The sequence below is a fragment of the Sebastes fasciatus genome, chromosome 5 (genome assembly GCF_043250625.1).
Source record: "Sebastes fasciatus isolate fSebFas1 chromosome 5, fSebFas1.pri, whole genome shotgun sequence".
Taxonomy (NCBI): Eukaryota; Metazoa; Chordata; class Actinopteri; order Perciformes; family Sebastidae; genus Sebastes; species Sebastes fasciatus.
Genome location: NC_133799.1, coordinates 23421842 through 23449055, shown reverse-complemented (window position 1 = coordinate 23449055; position 27214 = coordinate 23421842). Strand labels below are relative to the sequence as shown.

The 27214-nt window shown below is 39.0% G+C and overlaps 2 protein-coding genes across 4 annotated transcripts in view; both read right to left on the bottom strand.

Moving 5' to 3' along the window:
• ddr2a (discoidin domain receptor tyrosine kinase 2a) overlaps window positions 1-3471 on the bottom strand; it is a 54910-nt gene extending 51439 nt beyond the window's left edge. The window contains exons 1-2 of one of the 2 annotated variants that reach the window (XM_074635873.1): window positions 3419-3471; window positions 163-326 (exon numbers count right to left, since the gene is read on the bottom strand). The gene's annotated coding sequence lies outside the window, so the exon portion shown is untranslated. The remainder of the gene's footprint in view (window positions 1-162; window positions 327-3418) is intronic. The other variant, XM_074635875.1, reaches the window with a different exon arrangement.
• A 1718-nt stretch (window positions 3472-5189) lies between these two features.
• uap1 (UDP-N-acetylglucosamine pyrophosphorylase 1) lies at window positions 5190-24728 on the bottom strand. Of its 2 annotated transcripts, XM_074635865.1 has the most exons (11): window positions 24593-24728; window positions 20884-21199; window positions 18745-18949; window positions 17484-17659; window positions 17210-17382; window positions 12023-12216; window positions 11429-11569; window positions 9311-9499; window positions 9049-9090; window positions 7598-7664; window positions 5190-5901 (listed from the first exon to the last, which is right to left on the bottom strand). In XM_074635865.1, exons 2-11 carry the CDS (start codon window positions 21164-21166, stop codon window positions 5809-5811), a joined length of 1563 nt encoding a protein of 520 aa, XP_074491966.1. In that variant the 5' UTR covers window positions 21167-21199; window positions 24593-24728; the 3' UTR covers window positions 5190-5808. The 2 variants fall into 2 exon arrangements, with proteins under 2 accessions (XP_074491966.1, XP_074491967.1); XM_074635866.1 differs by lacking the exon at window positions 9049-9090.
• Between the last annotated feature and the right edge of the window lie 2486 nt (window positions 24729-27214).

Below are 27214 nucleotides of genomic sequence, written 5' to 3'. Positions count from 1 at the left end.
TGGAGTTCAAACTTGCAGCTAAAGCTCCCAGCATGAAATACTTGAAGGAAACTTTGAGGTATAATCACAGGCTTTGAGGAAGGTGGTCAGAGTCCGAACTTGTGATATAAAATAGGAAAGAGTTATGGTGGAAAAAAGTGTACAAAGAAAAGAATGACTTACTTCTAAGATGTCTTCTCCTTTCAGACCATTTGTTCAGAGATGGTTTTAGATTATTCCAGTGAGACGGCTGGATGTTACAGTCCGAGTCCTTCTCTCTCTCGCTCGCTCACTCTCAGTCCGTCAGTTGCCTTCACCGGGGCTCAGTGGGCTGATGTAAGACACCCCTGCACATAGGAAAAAAGAGAGGGAGAGGAGAGAGAGGAGAGAGAGAGAGAGAGAGGGGGAGGCAGAAAAAAAAACTTCACATTCTGTGGATTCTTGGGAGAGCGCCAAAGTCCCAGAATTCCACATGCCACACATAAGGTTTCAATTAAGGCTGAATCCAACGCTCAAATCAGAAAGCTTTCTTCCTCCTGAAAAGAGTCTTTCTTTTGACAGCTAAAGGCTGAAGCAACGCAGATTTATACAACTTTAAGTGTTTGTCGCTACTGTATCATCATTGCATGAATTTTTAGTTTAAAATGTTATAAATACATGACTTTAATATCAAATCATACTGTGGATCTGGTGATCATATGAATAAAATGCTGATGTGCTAGAAAAACCCAGGAAGCAACTTTTTTTTATTAAACTCAGTGGCGCTGTACAGAAGAGTATTAAGACCAGGCATAAAGGGAAAAATGAGAGGAGGAAGATTTTTTTAGCATTTTGAGAATACGTAAAGGTTCAGGTTCCTTTATTTCTACCTATAAGTAGATTTGGTTTGCAGTAAAAAAAAGACAAGGTATCCGTCGTGTATACACATTTTACAACACAAACAATAGACAAATATGATAAAAAATACTCAAGGCTCCACTGATCACTAAAACCACTAAATACAATGAATAAAAATGAACAAATAAATAAATAAGCAAGCGCTGTTTCTGTAACATCTCTACAGTGTTTCTACAACTTCTTCATCCGAGTGTCGAGAATTCAGTAAATGCGCTAACGCTAGTAGATTGATTTACTCTCAAAAGTTCAATGTTTATTCTTAATATTTTTAAATTTAGATTTTTGGGATTTATTCTCAAAATGACATTTCGACTTTATTCTCAAAAATGCAAAAAAAAACAAAAAACCTATTCCTCCTCTTATCTATTTTTTCTTATACCTGGCATTAATAGTGTTGTAAAAATGGCAAGAATATAGTTGAAATGTCAAGAATAAGGTCAAACTTCAACTTATTCTTGACATTTCAACTATATTCTCCACATTTTGACATTTTCACTTTATTCAATTCAATTCAAATGGCTTTATTGGCATGACGTAACACTGTACATATTGCCAAAGCATATTTAAATGATGAAGAGTTAACATGAATTACATATCCTTAACATCAATAAAATAAACTAAAATACATGAAGTCCCACAAGTCAAAAGTATAAACTTCCTCCTCTCATTTTTTCCCTAAAACTCTTCCGTACCCGAACACTGCAGTTTGTCACAGCTTTAATAGTCAAACCAGATCCACGAAGAGTGTGAGTCAAGTGTCAGAGAGAGGTTGACGTCATAAAGTGTGTGTTTCGCTGCTGATGTGGCCTGAACCGTTTGACCGGAATAAAGAAATTAAAAGGCTATTTGGAAATGTGAACATTTCATTCAAAGACACTGTGACTTTAGGTTTTTCTTGTTTCTTGATTTGCAAAAGTGTTTCCTGATGAGGAAGCCACACACTATCCCGCACTCCTCCAATGTCTGGAAGGGATTTAATGGAATTTAAGGATTTTATTGTCTATTGAATGTAGGTTTTCTTCAGCTGCTTTTACACATTTTTTGGCATGCTAGTCATCTAGGAATGGCAATATGTTGGTCTGTCAGTCCACCACTTTGGTCCAGACTGAAATATCTCAACAACTATTGGATGGATTGCCATTTGATTTGAAATGTGTGCAGACATTCAACGTCCCCAGAGGATGAAGCTTTCTGACTTTGGTGATCCCATAACTTCTCCGAGCATCTGAGGTTTGTGGTTTTGAGTTAAATGTCTCGACAACTGATGGACACTATGTAGATTTCACACATTCGTGTTCCCCTCAGGATGAATTGTGATAACTTTAGTGACTCGAGGCTGGACATCTGATCAGGCGGGCCTGCTCTGTGGTCGGCATGGAGCTCGACTCTCTGGTGACGGTGGCAGAGGAAAGAACACTCAACAGACTGCCGGCCATAAAGGACAACGCCAGCCATCCTCTGCACGCCGTCATCACCAAACAGAGGAGCTTGTTTAGCGGCAGGCTGCTGCTCCCCAAGTGCTCCACAGACAGACTCAGGAAATCCTTTGTCCCCCGAGCCATCAAACTGTACAACACCTCTCTAGGGAGGGGGGGGGGGACAAAGGAGGACGGTCTGCAGGACAGATGTTAATGCACATAGTGCACTTTCATAGACTAAGCTACTGGAGTTACACTGCACTATACTCATTTTTTACAGTCTCTTCTGCACTATATTCACTTTTTTAATAGTCGTGTATCACAGCTGTTACCCTGCACTATATTCAGTTTTAACAGTTTTCTTCATCTCCTTGTATTTTTATATCTGGTATATGTTTTCGTACTTTGCACTACTAACTTTTTTACAGCCTTTTTACTAACATGTTTTGCACTATGGAACTGTGATGCTGGAAACTTGGATTTCCCTCAGGATCAATAAAGCTACTATCTATCTATCTATCTATCATAACTCTTGTGGATTTTCCTGCTGAGGGACTGCTAATAAAATGTAGCTATCTATCTATCTCTAGGACAGTCAATGACTGCCCATTGTTCCTGTTAAATAAACAAATAATAAATTTTAAAAAATAGATTTTAATTCGTCCAAATTTGCCTGCAATACCTGCTAGCACACTAAACTAAAATAGTGAACACATTAAGCGTTGTACAGTGACATCACCTGCCAACTAAACATCAGCATGTCAGCATCACTGTGAGCTGGTTGCCATGGTAGCGTTAGCACTGACTGGGGACTCTCATTGGACCCTGAACAGAATATCTCTGTAGTGTAACTTTCACAGTACATTAAAGCTACGGTTCGTAATTCTAAGAAACTATAAAAAGTACACTAGATTTTAAAAATGATCCAGTTTATCCATATAACTCTTTCTTTTCCAATTAAAGTAGCCAGCAGCACTAGTTAGCTACAAAAGTCCATCAATCTAGTAAGGAAGTCGGTAACACTGACAGCTCTTCACTTCAGGCCTCCCCCCAAAATATCCTTATGAACCCCAGAATATAACAAATAAACGTAAACAACGAACATGGCTATTGTTAGTACTCACAGCTGTCCAGCTGCTAGCAGCATGAAGAAGACCATTGACCTGCCATTAGTGTTAGACGGGCTGGCTGGGTTGCCAGATCTGACAATTTCATGTTGAGTTGGGTGTAGAAAAATAGCAATCGGCTGGTAGATGAAATTTGGGCTGCTTTTGTCTACATTTGGCAGGGTTTTGAAAATATTGTGAAATTAATATTACCAAACAAGCTGCCCTTTTATGGTCAAAAACACAGATACATAATTCAGTAAGCGTTGTGCCCTCTCACTCATTGACTGAGTTGGATTCAATCGTTGTTGAGGATAACTTATTTATCTAACATTTTGTCTTTGGTTATTTGATGCAGATATGAAGCTTTGTATTAGTAGCCTACGATGTGTTTTCTATTGCACATTTAATGGTTTTATGGCAAGGTTATGATTTGGGCTGTTTTTATTGAATTGGGCAGATTTTAAAGGTCCCATATCATGCTTATTTTCAGGTTCATGTTTGTATTTTGTGTTTCTAGTAGAGCATGTTTACATGCTGTAATGTTAAAAAAAAACTTTATTTTCCTCATGCTGTCTGCCTGAATATACTTGTATTCACCGTCTGTCTGAAACGCTCCGTTTTGGTGCATTTCAACGGAATTGCGTTGCCTGGCAACAGTTTGGGTCCATGTTTACTTCCTGTCAGCTGATGACATCCACATTCACTGCAACAGGAAATAAACTGAGACACATTTAGAATGTTTATGTTTAAAACCGTGTAATGGTCTAAATATTGTATATTTCTGACATCACAAATGGACAGAAATCCTGACAGCTTGTTTCAAACGCACAATTTCTGAATACCGGCTGTGTGTATTTCTCCATGGATTGAGCGTTTTGATACTTTCACAGTATTTATATAGCACTTAAACCTGCTTTATAATATACATGAAAATGTCACTTTTTACAATAAGGGACCTTTAAGTTGTTGCGACTGGGCTGGAAACTGGCAATCTAATCCGGCAACACTGCATGCAGCTAGGTAGACAGGCAGGTAGGATCCCCAGCAAAAAGGGGAATCATTTATTTTCACTATAATTCCATCCATAATAAACACAATGACATAATGTATGACTATTTTGGTCATGGGTTTAATGCACTCTCTGTAATAAAACTATTACTGCTATCACCTATCAGATGGGGGACCCTGAGACAAAATCCTATGAAATGGGGGTCCATGGTCTACTTAATGTCAGTTTAAGGGCTGGATGAAATGATCGATCAGGCTTATTACAGTCCTGCACAGCCACAGAGAGGCTACCGGATATTTTTCTTTTGATTTATTGATTGCTGTCAGAATGTTTTTCAACAGATGTTTTTGAAGATTACTAACACTAGTTTAAATCTGATCCATATGCAGATTGGGACACCGTCAAAGTAAAGTGTTTTTTCTGCTGAAGTACCCATACTGCAGTTATTTCACATCATAATGCAGTTATGGAGCTGAAAGAAAGATGAGTCAGAAAGGAGTCGCAAAGAATATTTCCTGAGTAGCTGCTGCTGCAGCAGCAGCAGCAGCAGCAGCGTTGCATGCTCTGGCCCATCTTAAACATAAACCCTGTGCTGGAAACTCTGATTCAAGACACCCGAAGCTATAATGCAAAAAACACGGCCTGCAGACACAGGCCAGTGAAAGTCACACATTCACATATTGTTCGTGGAAAACATGCCAATGCTACTAAAGTAATAGTATAGCCTGTATGCACACAGGTAATCACACAGACACTAAAGACAACACATTGAGCAGGTTTTCCAATTAGGAAATTTCTTTAATAAAGATGATAGAAATCATAGCATCTCTTAAAGCTGAATAATATCTAATCTTCAATGATTACAAGCAGAAGAGAAGCAGATATTATAAATACCCCCCACAGGCCCGTACCATGTACCTTGATTACATGCTAGTAAGAAACACCGTTCTGATCACCTCAGTCAAATGTTGTATAAAAATCACCAGGTAAAATGAGTAGATGGTCATTCCCACCTATAGAGCATCTATCAGTATATATAAAAATAAGTCTCATAAGCAAAATAAATAGATGCACCTGAAGACTGCTTCATCCAATCGGTGTGCCGGGGATTTCGTCCTTCATTTTAACGCTATGTTCAAGTGCTCTTCAAAACAAATAAAGTATGACATCAACATACGAAGCAGAGAAAACTTGGTGCTGAAAAGTAAACGATACACTTCATCTGGCTCGTTCATTCGTTTTGGAGAGGGCGGCCTCTTTCATGAACACGTGCACGCGACATTTGTTATTATTGCACAGTGATGATCACAGTTTCTCCCCGATAAAATGTTGAGAGACAAAGGGAGGTTGGTCTTTGGATTGTCCCTCTTATCTCTCTCTCTCTCTCCTTCATTGTCTAAACTCCGTTCTTCACCAGCTCGTGGACTCCGTTCTCGTCGATCATCAGAGTTGCATGAAACTCTCGTCCCTTCACCAGCTCTTCGAGACCCTTAAAGTAGTAAACAACACCATCAGGACATTCACCAACCGTTCTTAGCCACTTAACCGTTCTTAAAGTGGCAGTAGGTAGAATATTTTTGGCATCATTGGGCAAAAATTCCATAATAACCTTTCTGCATATTGTAATTCAAATGTTCTGAGAGATAACTAGACTTCTGCACCTCCCCATGGCTCTGTTTTCAGGCTTTAGAAAATCTAGCCCGTGATGAGAGACTTTGACCAATCACAGGTCATTTTATTGAGAGAGCGTTCCTATTGGCTGTGCTCTGGTCATGTGACCGGAACTTGGCGTTCCTTCAGCAGATTTCACAACGGAGTCACAAACTTTCTCATTTTACAGCTAAACCGTGCACTACAAGATTATCCTAAAACATTTGAAGAGAGAAACAGGCATTAACGTAATTAATTAAACAGCATTAATATTGATTCATATTTGATCAGCGCTGCCTAATTTGACCGTTTGATCGGAGTTTGCGAGTGATTGACAGCCGCACATTTGAGTACCGACATGTTTATGCAAAATAACTGATTCTCGCGTGATCTCGGGACATCGCGAGAATCCAGCTGCCGTGCGAGCCTAGGTAATATATATCTGCCGTCTTCTGTCAAATGAGCTGTTAATGAGCTGTCGTCTGTCTGTGCTCTCTTGGCGGCTCAGTCAATGTGACGTATCTTCCACTGCAGAGGATCGTGGGTCAGAATAGCCAGAAAAGCATGCAAAATGCAACTGGATGCAGTAGGATATCCTGGTACTTTTGGCATTATTTTGGTGATAACGCAAATTAATTTTAACGCGACTAGTTTCTTTAACGAATTAACAGAACTTGCGAAGTGAAGATACTGGTATCATATGAAACTAAAAAACCTAAAGAACCTATTTGTACCAACCATGTCATACTAGCTTGTCGCGAAAGAGGCTAAATAACGCTCCAAACTTAAGCTAAATTTAGGTGAGGAAAAACTGGCATGGTCATTTTCAAAGGGGTCCCTTGACCTCTGACCTCAAGATATGTGAATGTAAATGGGTTCTATGGGTACCCACGAGTCTCCCCTTTACAGACATGCCCACTTTATGATAATCACATGCCGTTTTTTATGCTAAATGCAGTACCTGTGAGGGTTTGTGGACAATATTTGTCATTGTTTTGTGTTTTTAACTGATTTCCAATAATAAATATATACATATATTTCAATAAAGCAGCATATTTGCCCACTTCCATGTTGATAAGAGTATAAAATACTTGAAAAATCTTCCTTTAAGGTACATTTTGAACAGATAAAAAATGTGCGATTAAATATTTGAATTGTTTGACAGCCCTAATTCGGACATACTACATGTTTTTGTGACATATTAAATAGTATGGTAGTATGGGTATTGGAACACACCCTTAATTCTTTTCCTTAAAACTTTTCTTTTCAGTTTCTACGTATGTGTGCCACGGCCCTGCAGTCTCATGCCCTTTTATGTGGGCAATGGGATTCGTCATTATAAGAACACAGGTGCGAACAATTCTGCGGTTTAAGAACACGTCATGAATCTGATCCAGACTTTTCTTAGGATCTTTCTCAAGAATAAATTTAAGAAAACTCTTAGGAAGATATTGGTGAATGAGACCCATTGTTACAGATTATTTCAAGAGCAGAACAACATCTGGAATTTCCATCAGTAGGCCTCGCCTCCTTACCTCTCCCCCGTAGGACACCAGTGGGGAGATCTCACACTTGATTGGCAGGTCCGTTCCGTCCTTCAGGCTGCGTTGGACAAGCAACGAGTTCAGGGAGGATCAGAAGAAGAAGAAGAAGAAGAAGAAAATTGAAACAGAATGAGTGATCGTCTCATGAAAAGAGCAGAGGGACGGTAGTTGAGAGAGAAACAGCTGTACGTCCTTGACACAGCTGTTCTTCTACGCCGGCTTGTGATTAGAGTTCAAAAGGCAGAGAATTAGAGCTTCATCATTCCCAAACATGACCAGTGATTAGCCCTCTGACCCGTAACAGACTTCCTCTAGAAGAAAACAGATGAATGACAGGTAATGTGGTTGTTTCTCCTCCCAGTGCTTCTGAAACAAAAATACTGGGGGAACTTGCTAGGACTGGGATGACACACCTATCTCCCGATTCGATACTATCATGATACTTGGGTGCCGATTCGATATGTATCGCGATTTTTAAATATTGCGATTCGATATTACAATTTATTGTGATTTTTAGACCATGGGAAAAAGTTGGCTCATACACTTCTAGGGACTTTTACTTTGGAAAATATCTAAATTAATACAGTAAAAATGTTTCCCAAAAATCAAAGAATAAAGATATTTCCCTCACAAACTAGTGGTATTTTCTTTTTAATTTCTAAGGGACATGTAATGTTTTATACCTCTTGTGAATATAATCCAATCACCCCTAGAACTTGCCACCACATTGCCATCACTCAACATGTTTATTTCTAGATAATCATTACAGACAACAGTCACTAATCATCAGGTGCTTCAGGTGTTTTCTGAGCAGCTGCCCTCACACAGCTGTATCATTAGAATGAAAGAAAAGCTGAATGATTGAGGAAAAAGCAAACCCTTTAAAAGAGCCAGAATAACATTCATGGGTGCCATGAATGTTATTGAAGCACATGCTCATTTATTAAAATGTCTCGGGAAAAAAAAAGCAGGTGGAATAAACTCAAAGGCTGACTAGCAAGCAATGAACGTCTGGGCTCGTCGGAACGATTTTACACACAAATCAACAAGTTCATCCATCTATTGCAGAGTTGTACCACAACGGTACCCATTACCCAGCATGCAATATATTATGTGTATTAGTAGCAACCATCTGAGGGGAAAATGATCTGTCAGCAGGTCATTATGACTGCACATCATCTGACCAGGCCGCTAAGAGCACTGTGTTCTCAGTCTTCTAAACTGATCCTCGCTGTCATTTCCTTCATCACAACTGACTGTAAAGACAAAATAAAAAATGTCTGCCGCCTGGCATGCATCCGCATAGATTCCTCTTCTCAGTGGTAATGAAGGAAAGGGGATCAGAAGAAATGTTATTTAGTGTTAACGCGTCTGAGCGAGCGGGAAAGAAAGCCAAAACCCCATCACCATGCACCTCAGTACTGCAGGGGGACAATAATTACTTTCTGTTGCCATCATCTGTGACACTGCCTGCTGCTCCGTCTCTGGAAACATTGCACGGGAAACACAGGAGCAAGACCAAGCATGAGAGGAGGGGAAGTGAGAGTGTGAGGCTAAAAGAATATTATGTCTATAACACACACAAACAAAAAAGCATATAGTTTGAACACAAAGTGTGGGGAGTGACCACGAAGAACCCGTGTTCATGCCAAACACGATGTGTGTGTGAATGTCTTGTGAAGCGACATGACATGCTGTGGTCACCTGGGTATGGCGGGCACTTGACGGCCGTTCTCGTCGATGAAGTGGCCGCCGGCGTTCAGCACCCAGCGGTGGTGGAGGGACATGAGGGCGTGTTTCGCTGTGGTGGGCGTGTCCTTTGCATCCTGACTGTCTGCATTCTTCAGCGGGGCGAACTCGTCCTCCCGCAGCACCTCGTACACGACAAATGTCCTGTTGGATAAACACGGCAGCACATCAGCACACAGGAAAACACAGCGAAGGGTGGACAATCGTACCCAGTCTTGCTGTCATACAATACTAAGGCTGTAAGAAAATATCAATACACATGAGTATCGGGATTTTATATTATCAATGTTTTGCGATACTGTATTGATTCTCTAAAACGCTGTATCGATTTTTAATTAACCTCTTAAAAATCTGACGGTCCGCCATCGGGCCCGGCTGCTATTCTGTCTTTCGGTGGTTGTAGCAGGCTGAGTTTTACTCAGCTACTACTGGTATCATATGAAACTACAAAATCTGAGGAATCCATTGGTACCAACCATGTCATACTAGCATGTCGGAAAGGAGGCTAAATAACGCTCCAAACTTGTTCTAAATTTTGGCGAAGAAAAACTGTCATGGCCATTTTCAAAGGGTCCCCTTGACCTCTGACCTCAAGATATGTGAGTGAAAATGGGTTCTATGGAAACCCACGAGTCTCCCCTTCACAGACATGCCCACTTTATGATAATCACATGCAGTTTTGGGGCAAGTCATAGTCAAGTCAACACACTGACACACTGACAGCTGTTGTTGCCTGTTGGGCTGTAGTTTGTCATGTTATGATTTGAGCATATTTTTTATGCTAAATGCAGTACCTGTGAGGGTTTCTGGACAATATTTGTCATTGTTTTGTGTTGTTAACTGATTTCCAATAAATATATATGCATACATGTGCATAAAACAAGCATATTTCTCCAATCCCATGTTGATAAGAGTATTAAATACTTGACAAATCTCCCTCTAAGGTACATTTTGAACAGATAAAAAACGTGTGATTAATTTGCGATTAATCACGATTAACTATTTTAATCGATTGACAGCACTAAATAAAATTAATTCCTGTGAAAGTATGCCTAAAAAGTTTTTCTGAATTTCCGAATGGATCAAATTCTGGTCTTACATCATTTTACAGTCATTTCAGGGCATTTGTGACACTCTGAAAACTGTATCCACTGATTTACAGCTGTTTGTATGGGAAAAAGAAAGTCTTATTGTGCATCATGTGATCCTAAAATATCGAATGTGGCCACTACGCCAAAATCAACTCACAAACCAGCACTGTTACTGGGGGCTCGATCCAAACTAATCACATAATCAGGCCTGAATAACTTTTGCATTACATAGTAGAAGCAAATAAAAAAACACTTGGCAGGTGAACAGCAGCCATACATAATATATGGCACATGTGGCCACACAACAGACTGGGAGATCTTCAGCCAAACAGTACAGAGAAAGAACAGAGAGTAGAACTTTTTTAAAAATCTGGTTGCACAGTGATTCAGCCCATCTGGATTGTGCTAAAGCTGCCAGTCTGGGCACAACTGTAATCCATCTCCTCAGCAACACAGAAAACCATTTCTCATCCTTTTTACTTTGAAATACAACGAATAAACCTCGAAGGAAGCTGGATGTGTCTGCAGTGTTTTTTTTCCATCAGTCAATCCTTACAGGAATCCTTTCATTAGATGTATAGTTCTATTAGTAGTGACATGACTCAAAGTTGATGTCATGCAACACACTGGAGGAGGAGGTGGAAGGAGTGAACAGCTCATAAACCTCCATCCTCCTGCAGAGCGCTTGGCAGTCTGCTGGACCAGACCTCGGAGCAACGGCAGGACTGGGGCTGGTGGATAGGGATCGGGGACTGGAAAAAAAGGGGGTTGGTTCATGCATGGAAGGACAGATCAAGGACCAGTCAAACCCAGAGCCCGGAGGCCTGCCAGAAGAACATATGCAATCCAGCCACCTCTCAAAAGGAGCATAAGATATTCATTGTATTCTCAGGCTTTTTAGTTTGAGGTGAGAGGCTGTCTGCTGATGCTGTCACACACACTGGTCTGTACCCTCTATGGAAAGAAACACACTGTAACTCACTTGGCGAACTGGAAGATGTCAAAGACAAACTTTTCCATTTTAATCCCATTTGGTTTGTCTGGTTTGATTAGCTGACCCTCCGTATCCACATATGGGATCTTCTTCTGGGCCACGTGGTGCTGCAGCTGCGGCTCGTACTTCCTGTTGTACAAAACAGAGAAAAGAAGCTGATTCATTGCGGTAGTGCTGCTGCCATTTTGGACTTTGGACTACTCCAAATTTATCCACTTTGACTAGGGTTGCCCCCTCTTAGTCGATTAGTTGAATAATCAGTTGTTTGGGTCTTAGTCGGCTAAAATTTCTTTAGCCGATTAGTCGCCTTTTATGCTTTTTTCATACTGAATTACTTATTTCCAAGAAACTTGCGAGCACATCTCTGGTAAACACAAAATTTAAATTGGTTCTTTTGTGTGATTCTTTGTGGAGGAACTCAGTTTCACAGATCTGTCGATTAAAGAAACTAATTGATTAGCTGAAACAATGTACGAGTGTTAGTCTACTAAGAATTTCTTTGGTCGAGGACAGCCATAATTTTGACAGAGAAGAGCACAAACTGCATTAAAGCCTAAAATGTTCAGTGTGCATTAGTCTTACTGTACTATGTCCCTGAGGAAGGAGAAGCTGAAGAAGTGATTGGCCACGTTTCCTGCGTTGAACATCAGTCGGCCATCAGCGCTGCGCTTCTCAGCGGTTGCCAGGGTGATCTCGCTGTACTCCACCACCTGATAAAGCCCGTCCACCTTGCAGACCACGCCCACAGCCTCTGTCGGGTTGGTTTTCTCCACCACCTGGAAACGGTGACACAAGAAGACTTTTTCTTTGCAAACTGTTGACCTGAAAACTGCACAACTGTTAACACATTAGATCCAAATGTCAGTCAGCTTTAATTGTGCAATATGCTACGAATTAGCAGATTAACCACTAACTAGCATGTCTTTTTTTGAGGTAAAATGACTGTTTTTGTTAATGTAGTCTGTTGGCTTGAAGAGAGTGATATAACGGCTACAGTTTTCCGTCGGAACGGGCTGTCTGACGGCGAGGTAAAGGAGCTGTGGACGGGAGCAGCAGAAAAATTTATTTTAGCCACCTAAAAAAAAAAAAATATATCAGTTTAAGTGTAGAGCTGCAACGATTAATCGATTAGTTGTCAACTATTAAATTAATCGCCATCTATTTTGATAATGGATTAATCGTTTTGAATATTAAAAAAAAAAAAAAACTAAATTCTTTGAGTCCAGCTTCTGAAATGTGAATATTTTCTGGTTTCTTTACTCCTCTATGACAGTAAACTGAACATCTTTGAGTTGTGGACAAAACAAGACATTTGAGGACGTCATGTTGAGCTTTGGGAAACACTGATCGTCATTTTTCACCTTTTTCTGACATTTTATAGACCAAACATCTAATCGATTAATCGAAAATAATAATCAACAGATTAATCTGCAATGAAAATAGTCAATAGTTGCAGCCTTAATTAAGTGTACGCTATATAGAATATTTTCACCGCTTTACCTCGCCGTCAGCCAGCCCTTTCCGACAGGGAACTGAAGCCATTACATCGCTGTCTTCAAAGCCACCAGACTACATTCACAAAATCAGTAATTTTACCTCGCAGAACACGGGAGTTGCTGGTATACTGCTACATCGATCGGTTAGTTTGTGTTATTGTGTGACTTTCAGATCCAAACCAACATGGCGTCCACAGCAGTATATTGCTTAGCTTCTGCTTCTCAAAACTGTGAGTGTACCGACCGCCATCTAAGTTACTGTATGTAATACACCCAACTATAAGGATGCATATATACTGTACATGTAGCAGGCATCATCATGCAGAAACCTACGTGGGAAAACGTTTTTAGAAGGGCATGAAGGGAAAAGGGCATTCTGACGCTAAAACATACATACTTTGACCAAAATTTGAATGTTCAGATTTAAATACATGAGACCACACCACTGTAAAGCTACAGAATGATATGAAAACCTCAAAAAACAGAAAAAAATGATGGACTCGCCCATTAAAAAAAAGGAAGAGCAGAGGAGTACAAATAAGCCAAAAGTTTAAGACTCAAAAACGGCTACGAAAGGATCAGATTTTCTTCAGTGTGTTCCACTTCATACAGCCAGCAAGTTAATGTCTGCACTGAATGAAAACAACCCTCTCCCCATCTGCTGGTGGCTAATGACAGAGTGGAGTCCTGATGAGGGGGTTGGTGAACGGGGTGGAGTGAGGGGTAGGGGGGGTGGTGGTGGTAATGAAGCCACATGAACTGTAGTGGAGCGTAGTACCAGTTAGTAATTTATGATGGGAGGGTGGGTCTCTGCTCTGATCTGACGCTTCCATCTCTGCTCCACCACCGCACAACTCGTAATGTCAAACAGGAGCGTACGAGCTGAAGATCCACACAGTTAAATGTTTAAATCTACTCTGTGTTTGCTGGAGGATATATACACAGGATGATAATAAAAAACTAATATTTCACTGTGGCACTGGTAATAATGTGCCTCGAAACAGTCAGTCTGAGTAGGTAACAAGAACACAATCTAACAAGCATGACCTCATTTACATGTGACGTTGAAGAAGAAGAAGAAGTGGAAGCAAAACTGTGATAAAGTGAACTAAAAATACAAGAACAACGTGTACTTGATGTGTTTGATGAAGTTGTAATGGCATGAATAATTTTTTCTAAATCTAATTAAGGAAAACATGACGGCAATAGTAAGTCATAAATGTATGAATAACTCTAAGATCATATCCTGTTGCATCAAGCAGGAAATATTGGACCTCATCACCACCATCCCTCATTTAAGTATTTCCTATTAGTGGCAGCCTTGGCAACAACTACTCAAACAACTTTTACAACAGGAGACCCAACTAGGCCTGTCACAATAATTACTAATATAATAATTAATAATTAAATGATTAAATAATTAATAATATAATTACAAATGTTCTTTTGCACTTTGTCGCAATGTTCTTGAATGTTTGTGTAAAGCCCTTTGAATTGCCCTGTTGCTGAAATGTGCTACACAAATAAAGCTGCCTTGCCTTACTAAATTGACTTAATAGATGGACTGGCGCAGCCCTCTCTTAGTTGACTAATCGTCATTTTGCTATTAGATTTCTTTAGTTGATTAGTCGTTTTTTTATGCTTTTTTTCATGTTGAATGACTTATTTCTAAGAAACTTATGAGCACATCTCTGGTAAACGCAAAATTTAAAGTGATGCTTTTGTGCGATTCTTTGTGGAGAAACTCAGTTTTACAGATCTGTCGATTAAATCAACTAATCAATTTGAGTGTTAGTCGACTAAGAATTTCTTAGTGGAGTTCGAGGACAGCCCTAATATGGACATGATGACCTCAATAATTGTTACATTATCAACTTATCGTCCACAGCTCCGGTGTGGGAACATTTTGGTTGTAAGCCGAGTGAGAGAGTATCGTTACTTTGCACTTTTTGTTAACAAAAGGTCCTAACCATTGAGAAACTGGATTGGCAGGATATTATTGCCTGTATAATGGATGAATGACTCTCTATACCACTGTGCCAAATGTTTAGTATTTATTTTAATGCAATTTTTGTTAACAGAGCCGGAGAGTCCATTTTATTTATTGTTTTTTATTTATTTTATTGTTTTGCTTTTGTGGTTTTATTTTATTTATGTTTAATTTATTTAGGATATTTTAATATTTTTTTCACATTCCAATTCCAATGTCTGAATATTCTTTAAGAATTAAAAGTGAATTGCTCTTTGAAAGGGTGTATTTGCATTATCATGCTTATATTCACATTATATCAGTGGCAGAAATGGCCAAATTTCCCCTCAAATTCAGGTCGTTGTTACCGACAGATCTGTGAACGATGTCGCATTTCACCACCCAGCCACCACTTTGCACCCAACAGCAGAGAGCTTCAATGTGACAACATAATGTCATGCCCTCCCAGATCTCAACCACTCAGCACCGACTCTCCAAACAAACAGTAGGAGTTACTACCATTTTGGAATTCATCACATATGTATGTCAGGTTTATTCATTTATCTATTTTTTTATTTATTTTAAGATTAAAGATTTGGCTTTTAGCCTTAATTTGATATTGACAGTGATAATTATGAAATGGGGAGGTTGGATGCAAAGCCACTGCAGTAAGGACTCAGCCTATAAAAAACAATAAAATAAAAATAAAAAATAAATAAATTCATTAAATAGAGCAATAATGTAATAAAAAATGTATATCTATTTTATTAATTCATCTATTTTATTAATTTAATTTTGTATTATTTTCTACTTTTCATTTATTTTTTATCTGCTTAGTTTAATTTATTTGTTTTAAGGTATTTACTTAGATTTATATAATTTCATTTATTTATTTACTTTCTTACTTCTTTTTTTTTTTCTTTCTTGGTTATTGTTATTATTATTTCAATGGGTGATGTGTTGTTCTATTGGGCTATTGTGCTTTTTCTTTCTTTGTCATTCTTAAAATCTCTTACTATTTACTACTGCATTTCTGATAAACATGCAAATAAGTATAATCACTACAATACCTTCAGAAAATATCTACAGTTAAACCATTTTGAACAACACATGTACATTTTTAGGTATCTATAATGTAATGTGTTGTCAAACTGATGGACCTGTTCTGTGAGGCGCATCCCAACTATTTATTCCATGTCCAGTTGGCTGGACTGATACATATTACTCTCCAAACAAAAATGAGATTAAAAAAGTTATATTTAATTATGAATATGGTTTATCCACTAGTGAAAAAAATAAGTTTCCAGTTCAACCGTTGTACCCTGAAAAGCTTTTTTCCCTCCCAAAATGAAAGTACACTCTGTCCACAGAAACTGTTTCGGAAAAAGTGGCGTTCTCCACATCACACTGATGTTATCCGAGACCGTGATGAAAAGTGGAGGACGATTCTGGGCTCAACCCTCAAATTTCCTAGAAAGCTGTGATGGATTTATTGCTCAGGATGACTGCAGGAGGGGACAGAGTGGCCTGTATCGCCACCCAGTGGTGAGTTGTGGAAGGTGCTGCTGTACAAAAACAGGACAGTTGAGCTGTTGGGACAGCGAACTGACCACACCCTATAATACAACACTCGACATCCGTCACCCTTTAGGAGCTCCTTAAAAAAAACTAGACTGACTGATCAGACTGGATCACATTCATTGTAATAATCTTGTGGATGTATTGCACACAAAAATATTTGTATGACTAATATGGGCGTTTCATCACCCTATTTGATAGGTTATAAACATTGTGTGTGTGTATCCTTACAATAATATCATTACTTCCTGGTCTGATAAGAGATAACTGAGCATATCAGTGTTGCAGGTGCACAATAGAGAGGGATCATTCTATCAAAACAGCTTTATGACGGGAATACATAAGCTTATAACCTGCTTCTGTGTCAATCTCTGTTAAACTTTCTCCTGTTAAAATGCAGCACCTGACATGAAAGGAAGATAGCGAGGTAGAACAAAACTAAAGACCATAATTATCACAAAAATTAAATGTAAAAGGTGACACTGATTCAGGTGTTGTGATCAAGATGGCAGATTCTTAAAAAGCCCCACTATGATACCACAACATTAAAGTGATAGTTTGGGTGTTTTGACGTTGGGTTGTATGAGGTACTTATCCATAGTCAGTGTATTACCTACAGTAGATGGCGGTCGGCATGCCCCCAGTTTCCTAGAAAAAGGTATCACAAAGATCTTGAAGCAGAAAAGAAGACAAGAACAGACAGAAATAGCAGGAGGTGAGACCAACCTTAGCTCCACAGTCTGCTCCCTTCTTCACACAGAAACCAATAAAGGAGGGGTCTGCCACTTTGTTCAGGATATTATCCACACAGTACACATGGATGAATCCAATCCCCCTCCGCTCCATGTCATCTATGATGCCCTGGTTCCCCAGAGCTCTGTAAAGACCCCCGTTCCCATCTGAAACACAGAGATACTCGTTTGAAACACACAAACACCTCATGGCAATAATAAGACACAACAACACAGTGAATGGAGCCACACATCCAGAGTGGTCTTACCGGGAGCCATGGCGAGCTTCCCTTTGCTCTCCAGGATGATCTTGCCGTTGTAGTCCATGGCTGGTAGCATGCCCTGCTGGAAGAAGATGATGTTGTTCTTGTCCAAGCCAAAATAGTTATGTCGTGAGAAGTAGTCCTTGGTGGACTCCATTGTCCTGCCGCTGGTCATGATGTACCTGAAGGCAACACAGAAGGAATTTAGCACCATTGATTAATGCATTGCATTATTTGTTTTCCTCTCTATTTTAAATCAAGTGTGAAAACAGGTAGAGATGTTCTCATCAAAGTTATAAAAGTTTAGAATTTTCAATTAATTTTTATTTTATTTTAGTTTTGTCGTTGTGTGACGTGCTACAAATAAAGTTGAGCTGGTCTCAACTTTGTTTGTAGTGTTTCAACGACATGGTCATATGTTTTTGTTTCACCCTGTTCGGTTCCGTCTACAAAAATACCGTTTGCCAGTTCTGAGTGCAATTTAACGGCATAACTACGTCAACGCCATGTTTGGCTATTTTGTTGCTTTAGTTGCTCATAGTGTGAACATAGCTTTACACATAACACACATGGTAGCGGATCAGTATTCAGTGTCAGCCGATACCCAAAGCCGAGGTATTACTATCAGTATCAGGACTGAAAAAGTCGGATCGGTGCATCCTTAGTATTGGAACAACTCTAGAAACAGGTAGCTGAGGGAAGAGAGGGTACATCCTTAGGAAAACCTTTCCAAGTGAATACAAATTCTCTCTTTTTTAAACGCTGGAAATTTCAGAGCCTGTTCACAAAAACAAAACTTACAACAAAACCAACGTCATCCCAAGCCACACACGTATAAAGTTTAAGTACATGACAATAAAAATTTAACAACTCTCTTACAGAATCAGACCTGCTGAGGATTATGTCATTCCTGACATAATCTTTAGTGATTGTTAAACCCTAACTACACTGTTAGGTAGACTTTATGCACTTCACTGCCTTCCAGTTATCTTCATCTTTAAAACTTTAAAACTGTCCTTTGATCCGCTCCACGGGGAACTAATCCTTTTCCAGTAATACAACTTCATCGACTGAGCTTCCTTTGAGGCAGTGATATGACCCAGTTAATCGTCACGCAAGCACAACTGGGGCAAATGGTTGTAGTTCTCATTACCAACAGAGAGACAGTATTTGGTTGCTTAGATCTGTTTTCTTCAAATAAAGCAGCAATTCAGCTGACAGGCACACTAACGTATCTCTTCCCAAAGCATATAACACGACGTCTTACCAGGGAATACAGCACTTGATGTTGTGCCTCTGCTCAGCCAGCTGTTGCAGCTTCAAAATGCGTTCGGCCTGGATCTGAAAGAGGGTTTTGTGGGACGGCAGGCCCACGTCGTACATGCCTTTGGGGTAAGAGACCCCCAGTCTGGTTCCCTGGCCCCCGGCCAGCAGCAGCACCGCCACTTTACTCTGAGAGATGCAGTGTAGACCTGAAGGAGCACAGAGAGCAACAGTTTGGCATAAATAGTAGCAAGAATATCTGTCACATAAATAGGGATGGGGATCGTTCATTTGTATTGATATTGATACCATTTTCAAGGCGGTTTTTCATTGATACCACTATCAATACTTTTCTACTATTTGGTAGAAAGACGAGACGACAGAACTGGTTTTGCTTTTATGGCTTAACTGTGAGTCTGTGAGTGTTTGATTTCTGAACAACAGAATGTAATTTGCCTAGCCTTCAATAAACACTGCTGATGCTCGGCATTTATTTGAAAGGAACACACAGGGCCCCCTTCAACATAATATATACCTATGACAGCAACCAATTGACCAAATGTTCTATATCCTTTTTGCATCGGCAATGGGTGAGGGTTGGGTGGGAGGGGGCTTTGGGGGAAAATATAAAAATATGGGCAAAATAACCTTCTTTCACATGAAAAATAACTGCTTCAAAAGTCCCTTAGCAACTACCTACTCAATGAGAGGAATTAATTACCTAGCCCAACAAAAACATTTTGTGAAACATAAATTAAATGTAATTAAATCATTAGCTAACAACACAACATTTAGCCGGCACAAAATTAATGCAACACAACAGATAAAAATGGGCCACTGACGTCGGTGAACGTCATCTTATTTGCCGATAGGCCGATTACAGTCAACGAGGCAAAAACGGACTTCATTGATTTTTGGTTTATGAGAAATTTGGAACTGGGTCTTAATCCCCATCCCTACCTATAAAGTGTATTTAAGATCGTGGAAAAACATCTAGGCAGACATGTTGATACACAATCTCGATACACTAGCTAATATTTAATCTCTAATAATGGCCATAGTGCATTCTAAGGACATCTTTGATCAATAATAACAAACTTAACTTATACAACGATGATAAAATGTATTAATTAAATGTATAAAGCCGTCGCATAACATTTTATGACTAGTCCTACAAGACTTTGGCGAGATAATAAATTAGGGCAAGGGGGAATCTAATAACTCTTCATGAGTCTTTGATTGCCTTTACTGTGGATCATTGGTTCACTGGTTTATGACGCTTCCAGTTTATCTTAAATAAACTGCTGCTACGTGACTTCATGCAATACTGTCTCATTACAAGTGCCAAAAGACAAGGTTTATACCAGTGGACTGGGCGGGCCGGCTAGACTTTGACTAGTCTCACGTACACACACACACACCACGCCTTGAACACGGATTTGGTCCTGACAGAACAGAGTGACCTCATGAATGAGGGTCAGGCTTAACTCCGTTTACGTCAGGCCCAAATCAGGACCAGATGTTCTGCGGTGCCTGCCTCCACTGTCATCCTCCCCAAGGAAAAAAACTCACTAAAATGGTCAGACCCCCACTGCAAGAGGGATTGCGCAAAGCATAATGAACTGGCTTACTCATATTTCAAATCTACGCAGGCTTGGGAATAGTTTGTGAGTTTCTACAACCACACAGCGAGCAACGAGGGAGTTTCGGATGCTACTCGATGTGTACTTCTTGATAAGATAAAGTTTTATTAAAAATGTTGCTTTTGGTGCGGGAAGTCAATCATCTGAAAATATGAATAACACAAATTACCAGAACGCCCACTGACCCATCTTAACATCAAAGTATCTGGGTTACCGTTTGATGTTCTATCCAGTCTGACACCAGGAAATATTTCCTACCCCCTCACCTCGGGGCCATACCTTTAGAAGAGTTGTAATTGTTCCTGCAGTAACTAGGCAAGTCTTACAAGTTTAACAACTGGTAATTGCTCACATGTTCCCTTCTACTGTATGACACTGTAATGAATCCAATAAAAACAAATACTGTCAAAATATCCTTTGTTTCCTTATAGCATGTAAAACATTAAGGAAGCTGTGTGAATACACTTTATGTGGGCAGACATATTTTTGATGGAGCGTACCTGCTACCTCCCACTCTTTCAGACTCTCCCGGTCCCTCGTCACGCTCCCCAGCACCTCCCGGGGCACCGGTTCCATGCGGGCGTCCATCTTCTCGTCTTTGCTGCTACTAGACGTCTTCATGGCCTTCGCGAAGAATCCATTAATCTCCTGGAAGTCCATCCCCTGCAGGCCAAGGTTCAGGTCGCCCTGCTCCTCGGGGCTCAGCTTTTTCCAAAACTGCAGGAGGTGAGACTGGCCGGCTTCAGCCAACCTCATGGCGAGTCCGCTGGCGTTCGGGTCCATGATGAACGGTGCTTCTTGATTAACTCTTCCACACTGAAACACAGATGAAAAATGGGATGAGTACTACCTCCGCTGCCGGTGTTATACCGAATTATGTGATCCATCAGATTATGTGTCTTTATCACGTACTTAGTGTCGTTTTTATGGAGCCCCTACAGTCCCGAAAGGTGATATCTTTTTATCTTGTGCACACAAGATAATAGTGTTGCACGATATACCGATGCTAGAAAGGTATCGCAATACCCTGCATTACCACATTTTATTAGTACCAGTACTTTAAGAATGATTTTAATAAGAGCTGTCAGTTATGACTATCAAAAGAGTAACACAAACTCAAGTATGGGACATCAGATTACTGCATACCAGAGCTGTCCCGAATACCATTTTTTTGGGCTTCAAAGCTTTGGTGAGAAATATTCGAAGGTATTCAAAGCCTCGCTTTGAGGCGCGGCAGTGCGCAGCAGGCTGTTCTTCAGTCTGTCTATCTCCATCTCCCCCATTTTAGCAACGCTGCCGAACTACTGAACACAGCAATATCCGTCTGAGAATAACTAATAATAATTCATGTTGAATAATGAATAATGGTGTTGGATTATTTCTTATTTCATGGGATATTTGGGGATTTAAACATTATTGTTACATACTTTTGGGGATTTATCTTATAATTATCATTACTGTCAATGTGTACTTTATTTTTTATTATTTGTTTTATTTTAATTAATTTATCTTTTTTTTTACTAGTTTTTTAAAAATCTAATTTAACTTTGTTTTTTGTTCTTTATCCTTTTTGCATCAGCAGTGGGTGAGGGTTCGGTGGGAGGGGGCTTTGGGAGAAAAATATCAAAATATGGACAACCTTTAAAATAACCTTCTTTCACATGAAAAATAACTGCTTCAAAAGTCCCTTAGCCTCTATATATATATATATATATATATATATATATATAGAAACAACCTACTCAATGAGAAGAATTTATTACCTAGCCCAACAAAAACATTTTTTGAAACATAAAATAAATGTTATTAAATCAACAGCTAACGACACAACATTTAGCCGGCACAAAATGAATGCAGCACAACACATAATGAATGTCATCTTATTGGCCGATATGCCGATGATTTTGCGAAATTTGGAACTGGGTCTTTACAGCACCGGGTCTTAATCCTCATCCCTACCTATAAAGTGTATTTAAGACAGTGAAACACATCTAGACCGACATGTTGTACATGAACTAGCACAGGATCTAATCTCTAATAATAGCCATAGTGCATTTTTAAGGACAACATAGATAAATTATAACAAACTTAACCTATGCAACACTGATAAAATGTATTAATAAAATGTATTAAGCCATCGCCCAATATTTTATGACTAGTCCTACAAGACTTGAGATAATAAATTAGGGTAAGGAGAATCTAATAACTCTTCACGAGTCTTTGATTGCATTGCATTGATTTGTATGTTTCTGTACACCTGTTGTTACTCCCAATAAATTAATACTTTAAAAAAAATATTACATACATATATATATATATATATATATATATATATATATATATATATACAAAAATAAAATAAAATTTAAAAAATGAAGCATTCCAATACTGGTTTGGAGGTCGATTATCATAGCAAAAGTCGAAGTTTCGAAGCATTCAAGTCATCCTTAGATGTACTTATGAGTAGGACCATAGTTACCACTAAGGAGGATATTACTGAGGTCATGTCTTTCACTCATATTTCTGAAAAGATTTGGGGGTTATAAAGACATAAAGAGGAGTTTGTATTCTACAATTACACACATATTACATATGTTGGGTTTTTGAGGCTGATTCTAATATATTAAATCTGATTGTGTTAAGTATAGTCATAATGAATGGAATTTGAGTTATTACCTTAACATGACGTAGGAGAGATCGTTTTGTTTGATGGAATGTCAAAACTTTTTTTTAACTGGTAGTTCTACAATCCTGGCAAGAGCTGGTAAAACTAGGAAAACCAGTGACACTATAATGCAACACCCAGCATGACATCAACATCTTGTACTGGAACTGTAAAGCAAAGCATTTGATTGAAATAACTACTACTGGGGTGTTTATTTAGTCTGTTTGAACCCACACCCACAATGAGCAGCTATAGCTGGTACCAGGAAATCCTCACACACACACACCTCTTACTGGAGGGCAACTTTTAGCATCATTATACTTTAAAGGTCCCATATCGTGCTCATTTTCAGGTTCATACTTGTAATTTGTGTTTCTACTAGAACATGTTTACATGCTGTAATGTTCAAAAAACACATTATTTTCCTCATACTGTCAGCCTGAATATACCTGTATTCACCCTCTCTCTGAAACGCTCCGTTTGAGTGCATTTCAATGGAATTGCAACTTCCATGTTTACTTCATGTCAACTGATGTTATTTACATACACTGCAACAGGAAATAAGCTGGGACACATTTAGAACGTTTACGTTTAAAACCGCGTAATGGTCTAAATATTGTATGTTTGTGACATCACAAATGGACAGAAATCCTAACAGCAATTTCTGAATATAGGCTGTGTGTACTTTTCTGTATATTGAGCGTTTTAATAGTTTAACAGTATTTATAAAGCACTTAAACCTGCTTTATAATATAAAAGACCTGAAAATCTCACTTTTTACAATATCGGACCTTTAAAACTTAGTTTCCTGGAGGCTGTGTCATGGGTTTAATAGGATTTTGAGGCTGCTATACAAGCAAAAAACCCAGCAGGTAGCTCTGCCTCTTCACTGGTACCAGAGGATTAGTATTAGCATTGTGTAATGAATCAGGCTGCTGTTACTATGCAGTGATAAAAGTGTGTGTTTCTATGTAAACTACATGTAAAACTTTTTTTAAGTGGGTGGGTGGTTCTACAATCCTGGCAACTGCTGGTAAAACTAGGACAACCAGTGACACTATAATACAACACCCAGCATGACATTTTACATCTTGTACTGGAACTGTAAAGCAAAGCATTTGATTAAAATAACTACTACTACTACTGTTTGCACCCAAACCCACAATGAGCATCTAGCTGGACCAGGAAATCTTCCTGGAGGGCAACTTTAAGCATCATTATACTTTAAAAACTTAGTTTCCTGGAGACTGTGTGAAGTGTTTAATAGGATTTTGCTAGTAAAAACACAGCAGGTATCTCTGCCTCTTCACTGGTAGCAGAGGATTAGTATTAGCATGGTGTAATGAATCAGGCAGCTGTTACTATGCAGTGATAAAGGTGTGTTTCTATGTAAACTATCATCAGTCACTGAGTCCTCAGCAGCAGCAGCATGAGACTGACAGCTAGCTAGAGACTACCCGGCGGCTAACTGAGGAGCTAACAGTTAGCATAGCTCGGTTAAACCTTAAAAGATAACATGAATGAAATATTAAAACGCTTCTTACCTCTCACAAGTGTTCGTCTGTGGGTTTGAGACCATTAAAGCCAGCCAGTTGGAGGGTGGTTTCTTGTACTGGTCGGTTTTAGGGCGCCTCCCACCCGGACTACAGACTACACCTCCTGCTACGTCACGGTTTGACGTGGCACAAACGGCTGCGCAGTGGCGAGGCAACCAAGGAGTGCTGCATTCAAGTGCTACTCGTAAATTGAAAGGTTCTTTTTCTTTATTTGGTTTTACTGGTGGACTACAAAAAACTATCATGACTTTATAAATAAGTTATAAGTTATCTGGATGTTAAACCTGTTTAGTTTAAATATTTAAATAAAGTCCTTTGAACCTGTAATTGTTTGTCCCCTATCTCTAACAGATGCTCCACTCTCTTCCCACATTTACCACCCGTCTCACATTTATCTGACTCTTTTTCATGGTGTTTAAACTAGCATTTATATGACCACCTAGAAAAAAATTAAAGGTCCCATATCGTGTTCATTTTCAGGTTCATTCTTGTATTTTGTGTTTCTACTAAAACATGTTTACATGCTATAATGTTCCAAAAACCCTTTACTTTCCTCATACTGTCTGCCTGAATATACCTGTATTTACCCTCTGTCTGAAACGCTCCGTTTTAGTGCATTTCAACAGAATTGCAACAGAATTGCAACAGAATTGCAACAGAATTGCGTTGCCTGGCAACAGTTTGGGTCCATGTTTACTTCCTGACAGCTGAAGTTATTTACATACACTGCAACAGGAAATAGACTGGGACACATTTAGAGTGTTTATGTTTAAAACCGTGTAATGATATAAATATTGTATATTTGTGACATCACAAATGGACAGAAATCCTAACGGCTTTTTTCAAACGCACAATTTCTGAATACGGGCTGTGTGTATTTCTCCGTATATTGAGCGTTTTGATAGTTCAACAGTATTTATATAGCACTTGAACCTGCTTTATAATGTAAAACAACCTCATTTCCCTCTATTACATCATGTGCCGGTTAGGGATACACTGATACCGGGTTGGGTATCAGACCGATACTGACTCAAATAGCTTGATCGGGTATCAGTGACAATGGGGCCGATCTATTCAATTCAATTCTATGTTACCATATACATTACTTGTTCTATTTTTTTGTACCAAGTTGCTGGTGTATGATTTATTATTTATATACTCAATGAGAAGAATTTATTACCTAGCCCAACAAAAACAATTTTTTAAACATAAAATAAAAATGCAGAACAACACATAAACATCGGACACTGCCGTCGGTGAATGTTATCTTATTGTCCGATATGCCGATGATTTCGAGAAATTTGAAACTGGGTTCTTTCAGAACAGGGTCTTGATCCCCATCCCTACCTATAAAGTGTATTTAAGACAGTGAAACACATCTAGACCGACATGTTTTACATGAACTAGCACAAGATCTAACCTCTAATAATGGTCATAGGACAACATAGATAAATCATAACAAACTTAACCAATACAACACTGATAAAATGTATTGATAAAATGTATTAAGCCATCGCCCAACATTTTATGACTAGTCCTACAAGACTTTGGAAGGATAATAAATTAGGGCAACGGGAATCTAATATTTCTTCACGAGTCTTTCATTGCATTGAAATATATCCCTTCAAGTTGCTGGTGTACGATTTATTTGTCACATTTTGTTTTATGAAGTTAGAAAAGCAATACTGAATTCAAGTCTGATGTGTCCTTACACATAATATAATGATCCCAGTCACTTCCACACAGTAAGGCATACAGCTTATTAATTAAACAATGGTATCGGATCAGTACTCGTTATCGGCCGATATCCAAAGCCCAGGTAATCGGTATGTGTATCGGGACTGAAAAAGTCGGATCGGTGCATCCCTAGTGCCGGTACCCAACAGAAAAGAACATCTAGTTGCTGTAGGTTGAATAAGGTCATATCAACCTCAATGAATAGTTCATGTCGAACTGTTTGACCTGCTTATCTCAACATATCACCACTTTAATTAGTTTAACCTCCTCTACCCGCTGAAGATTGATAATTATTGCTCTCAGTTCTGCTGTGTACTGTAATGGCAATTTTCATATCTGCTGTTTAACACTGTACCTTTAGATAATCTCAGGGCCTCACATGTTCAACTTCGTCACCATAGGACAGTGACCTGACATTTTAGTTCTCTGTAACTGCAAACAACAGATTGCTGAAATACTTGTTATGTCTTGTGATGCTCTGTTGTCTGCTGTGTGCTGACGCATTGATACACTTTCTATCCTTCTCTTCTTTTCTTCTTTGCACTTATCTTCATGTTATGCTTTAAATGTATAAATACTGACTACTCTTTGTATTCGGGGCTCACTTGCCACAGTCCACAACAGGTGGCTGTGCTCGTGAGTCCATCTGCAGATGCTTTAGTTATTAATGTATGCCTTTTTATTAAATTCACTGAAAGACAAGTTGTTACGTTGGTTTGTGTCTTGTTTTAACAGAAACTGCCACCACAGTACACTGATACCCTGTTTGACATTTTTTCTTAACGTAAATTTAATGAATCCTCTTTTTAGAAAGAACTCATGTACGTCCACATACCGGGAAATTCTGTAAAGATTTGGAAATCTGCTTTTCTG

Excerpts from the sequence above, each read along its gene's own strand:
- uap1 (XM_074635865.1), bottom strand. The coding sequence starts at position 21,166 with ATGGACCCGAACGCCAGCGGACTCGCCATGAGGTTGGCTGAAGCCGGC. Across the intron at positions 9,500-11,428 it reads GACATCTTCCAGTTCGCCAA|GACATTTGTCGTGTACGAGG; the intron begins GTGAGTTACAGT and ends TTTATCCAACAG. Across the intron at positions 7,665-9,048 it reads ACAGATGATGGCAACAGAAA|CCTGAAGGACGGAACGGACC; the intron begins GTAATTATTGTC and ends TGTCCAACGCAG.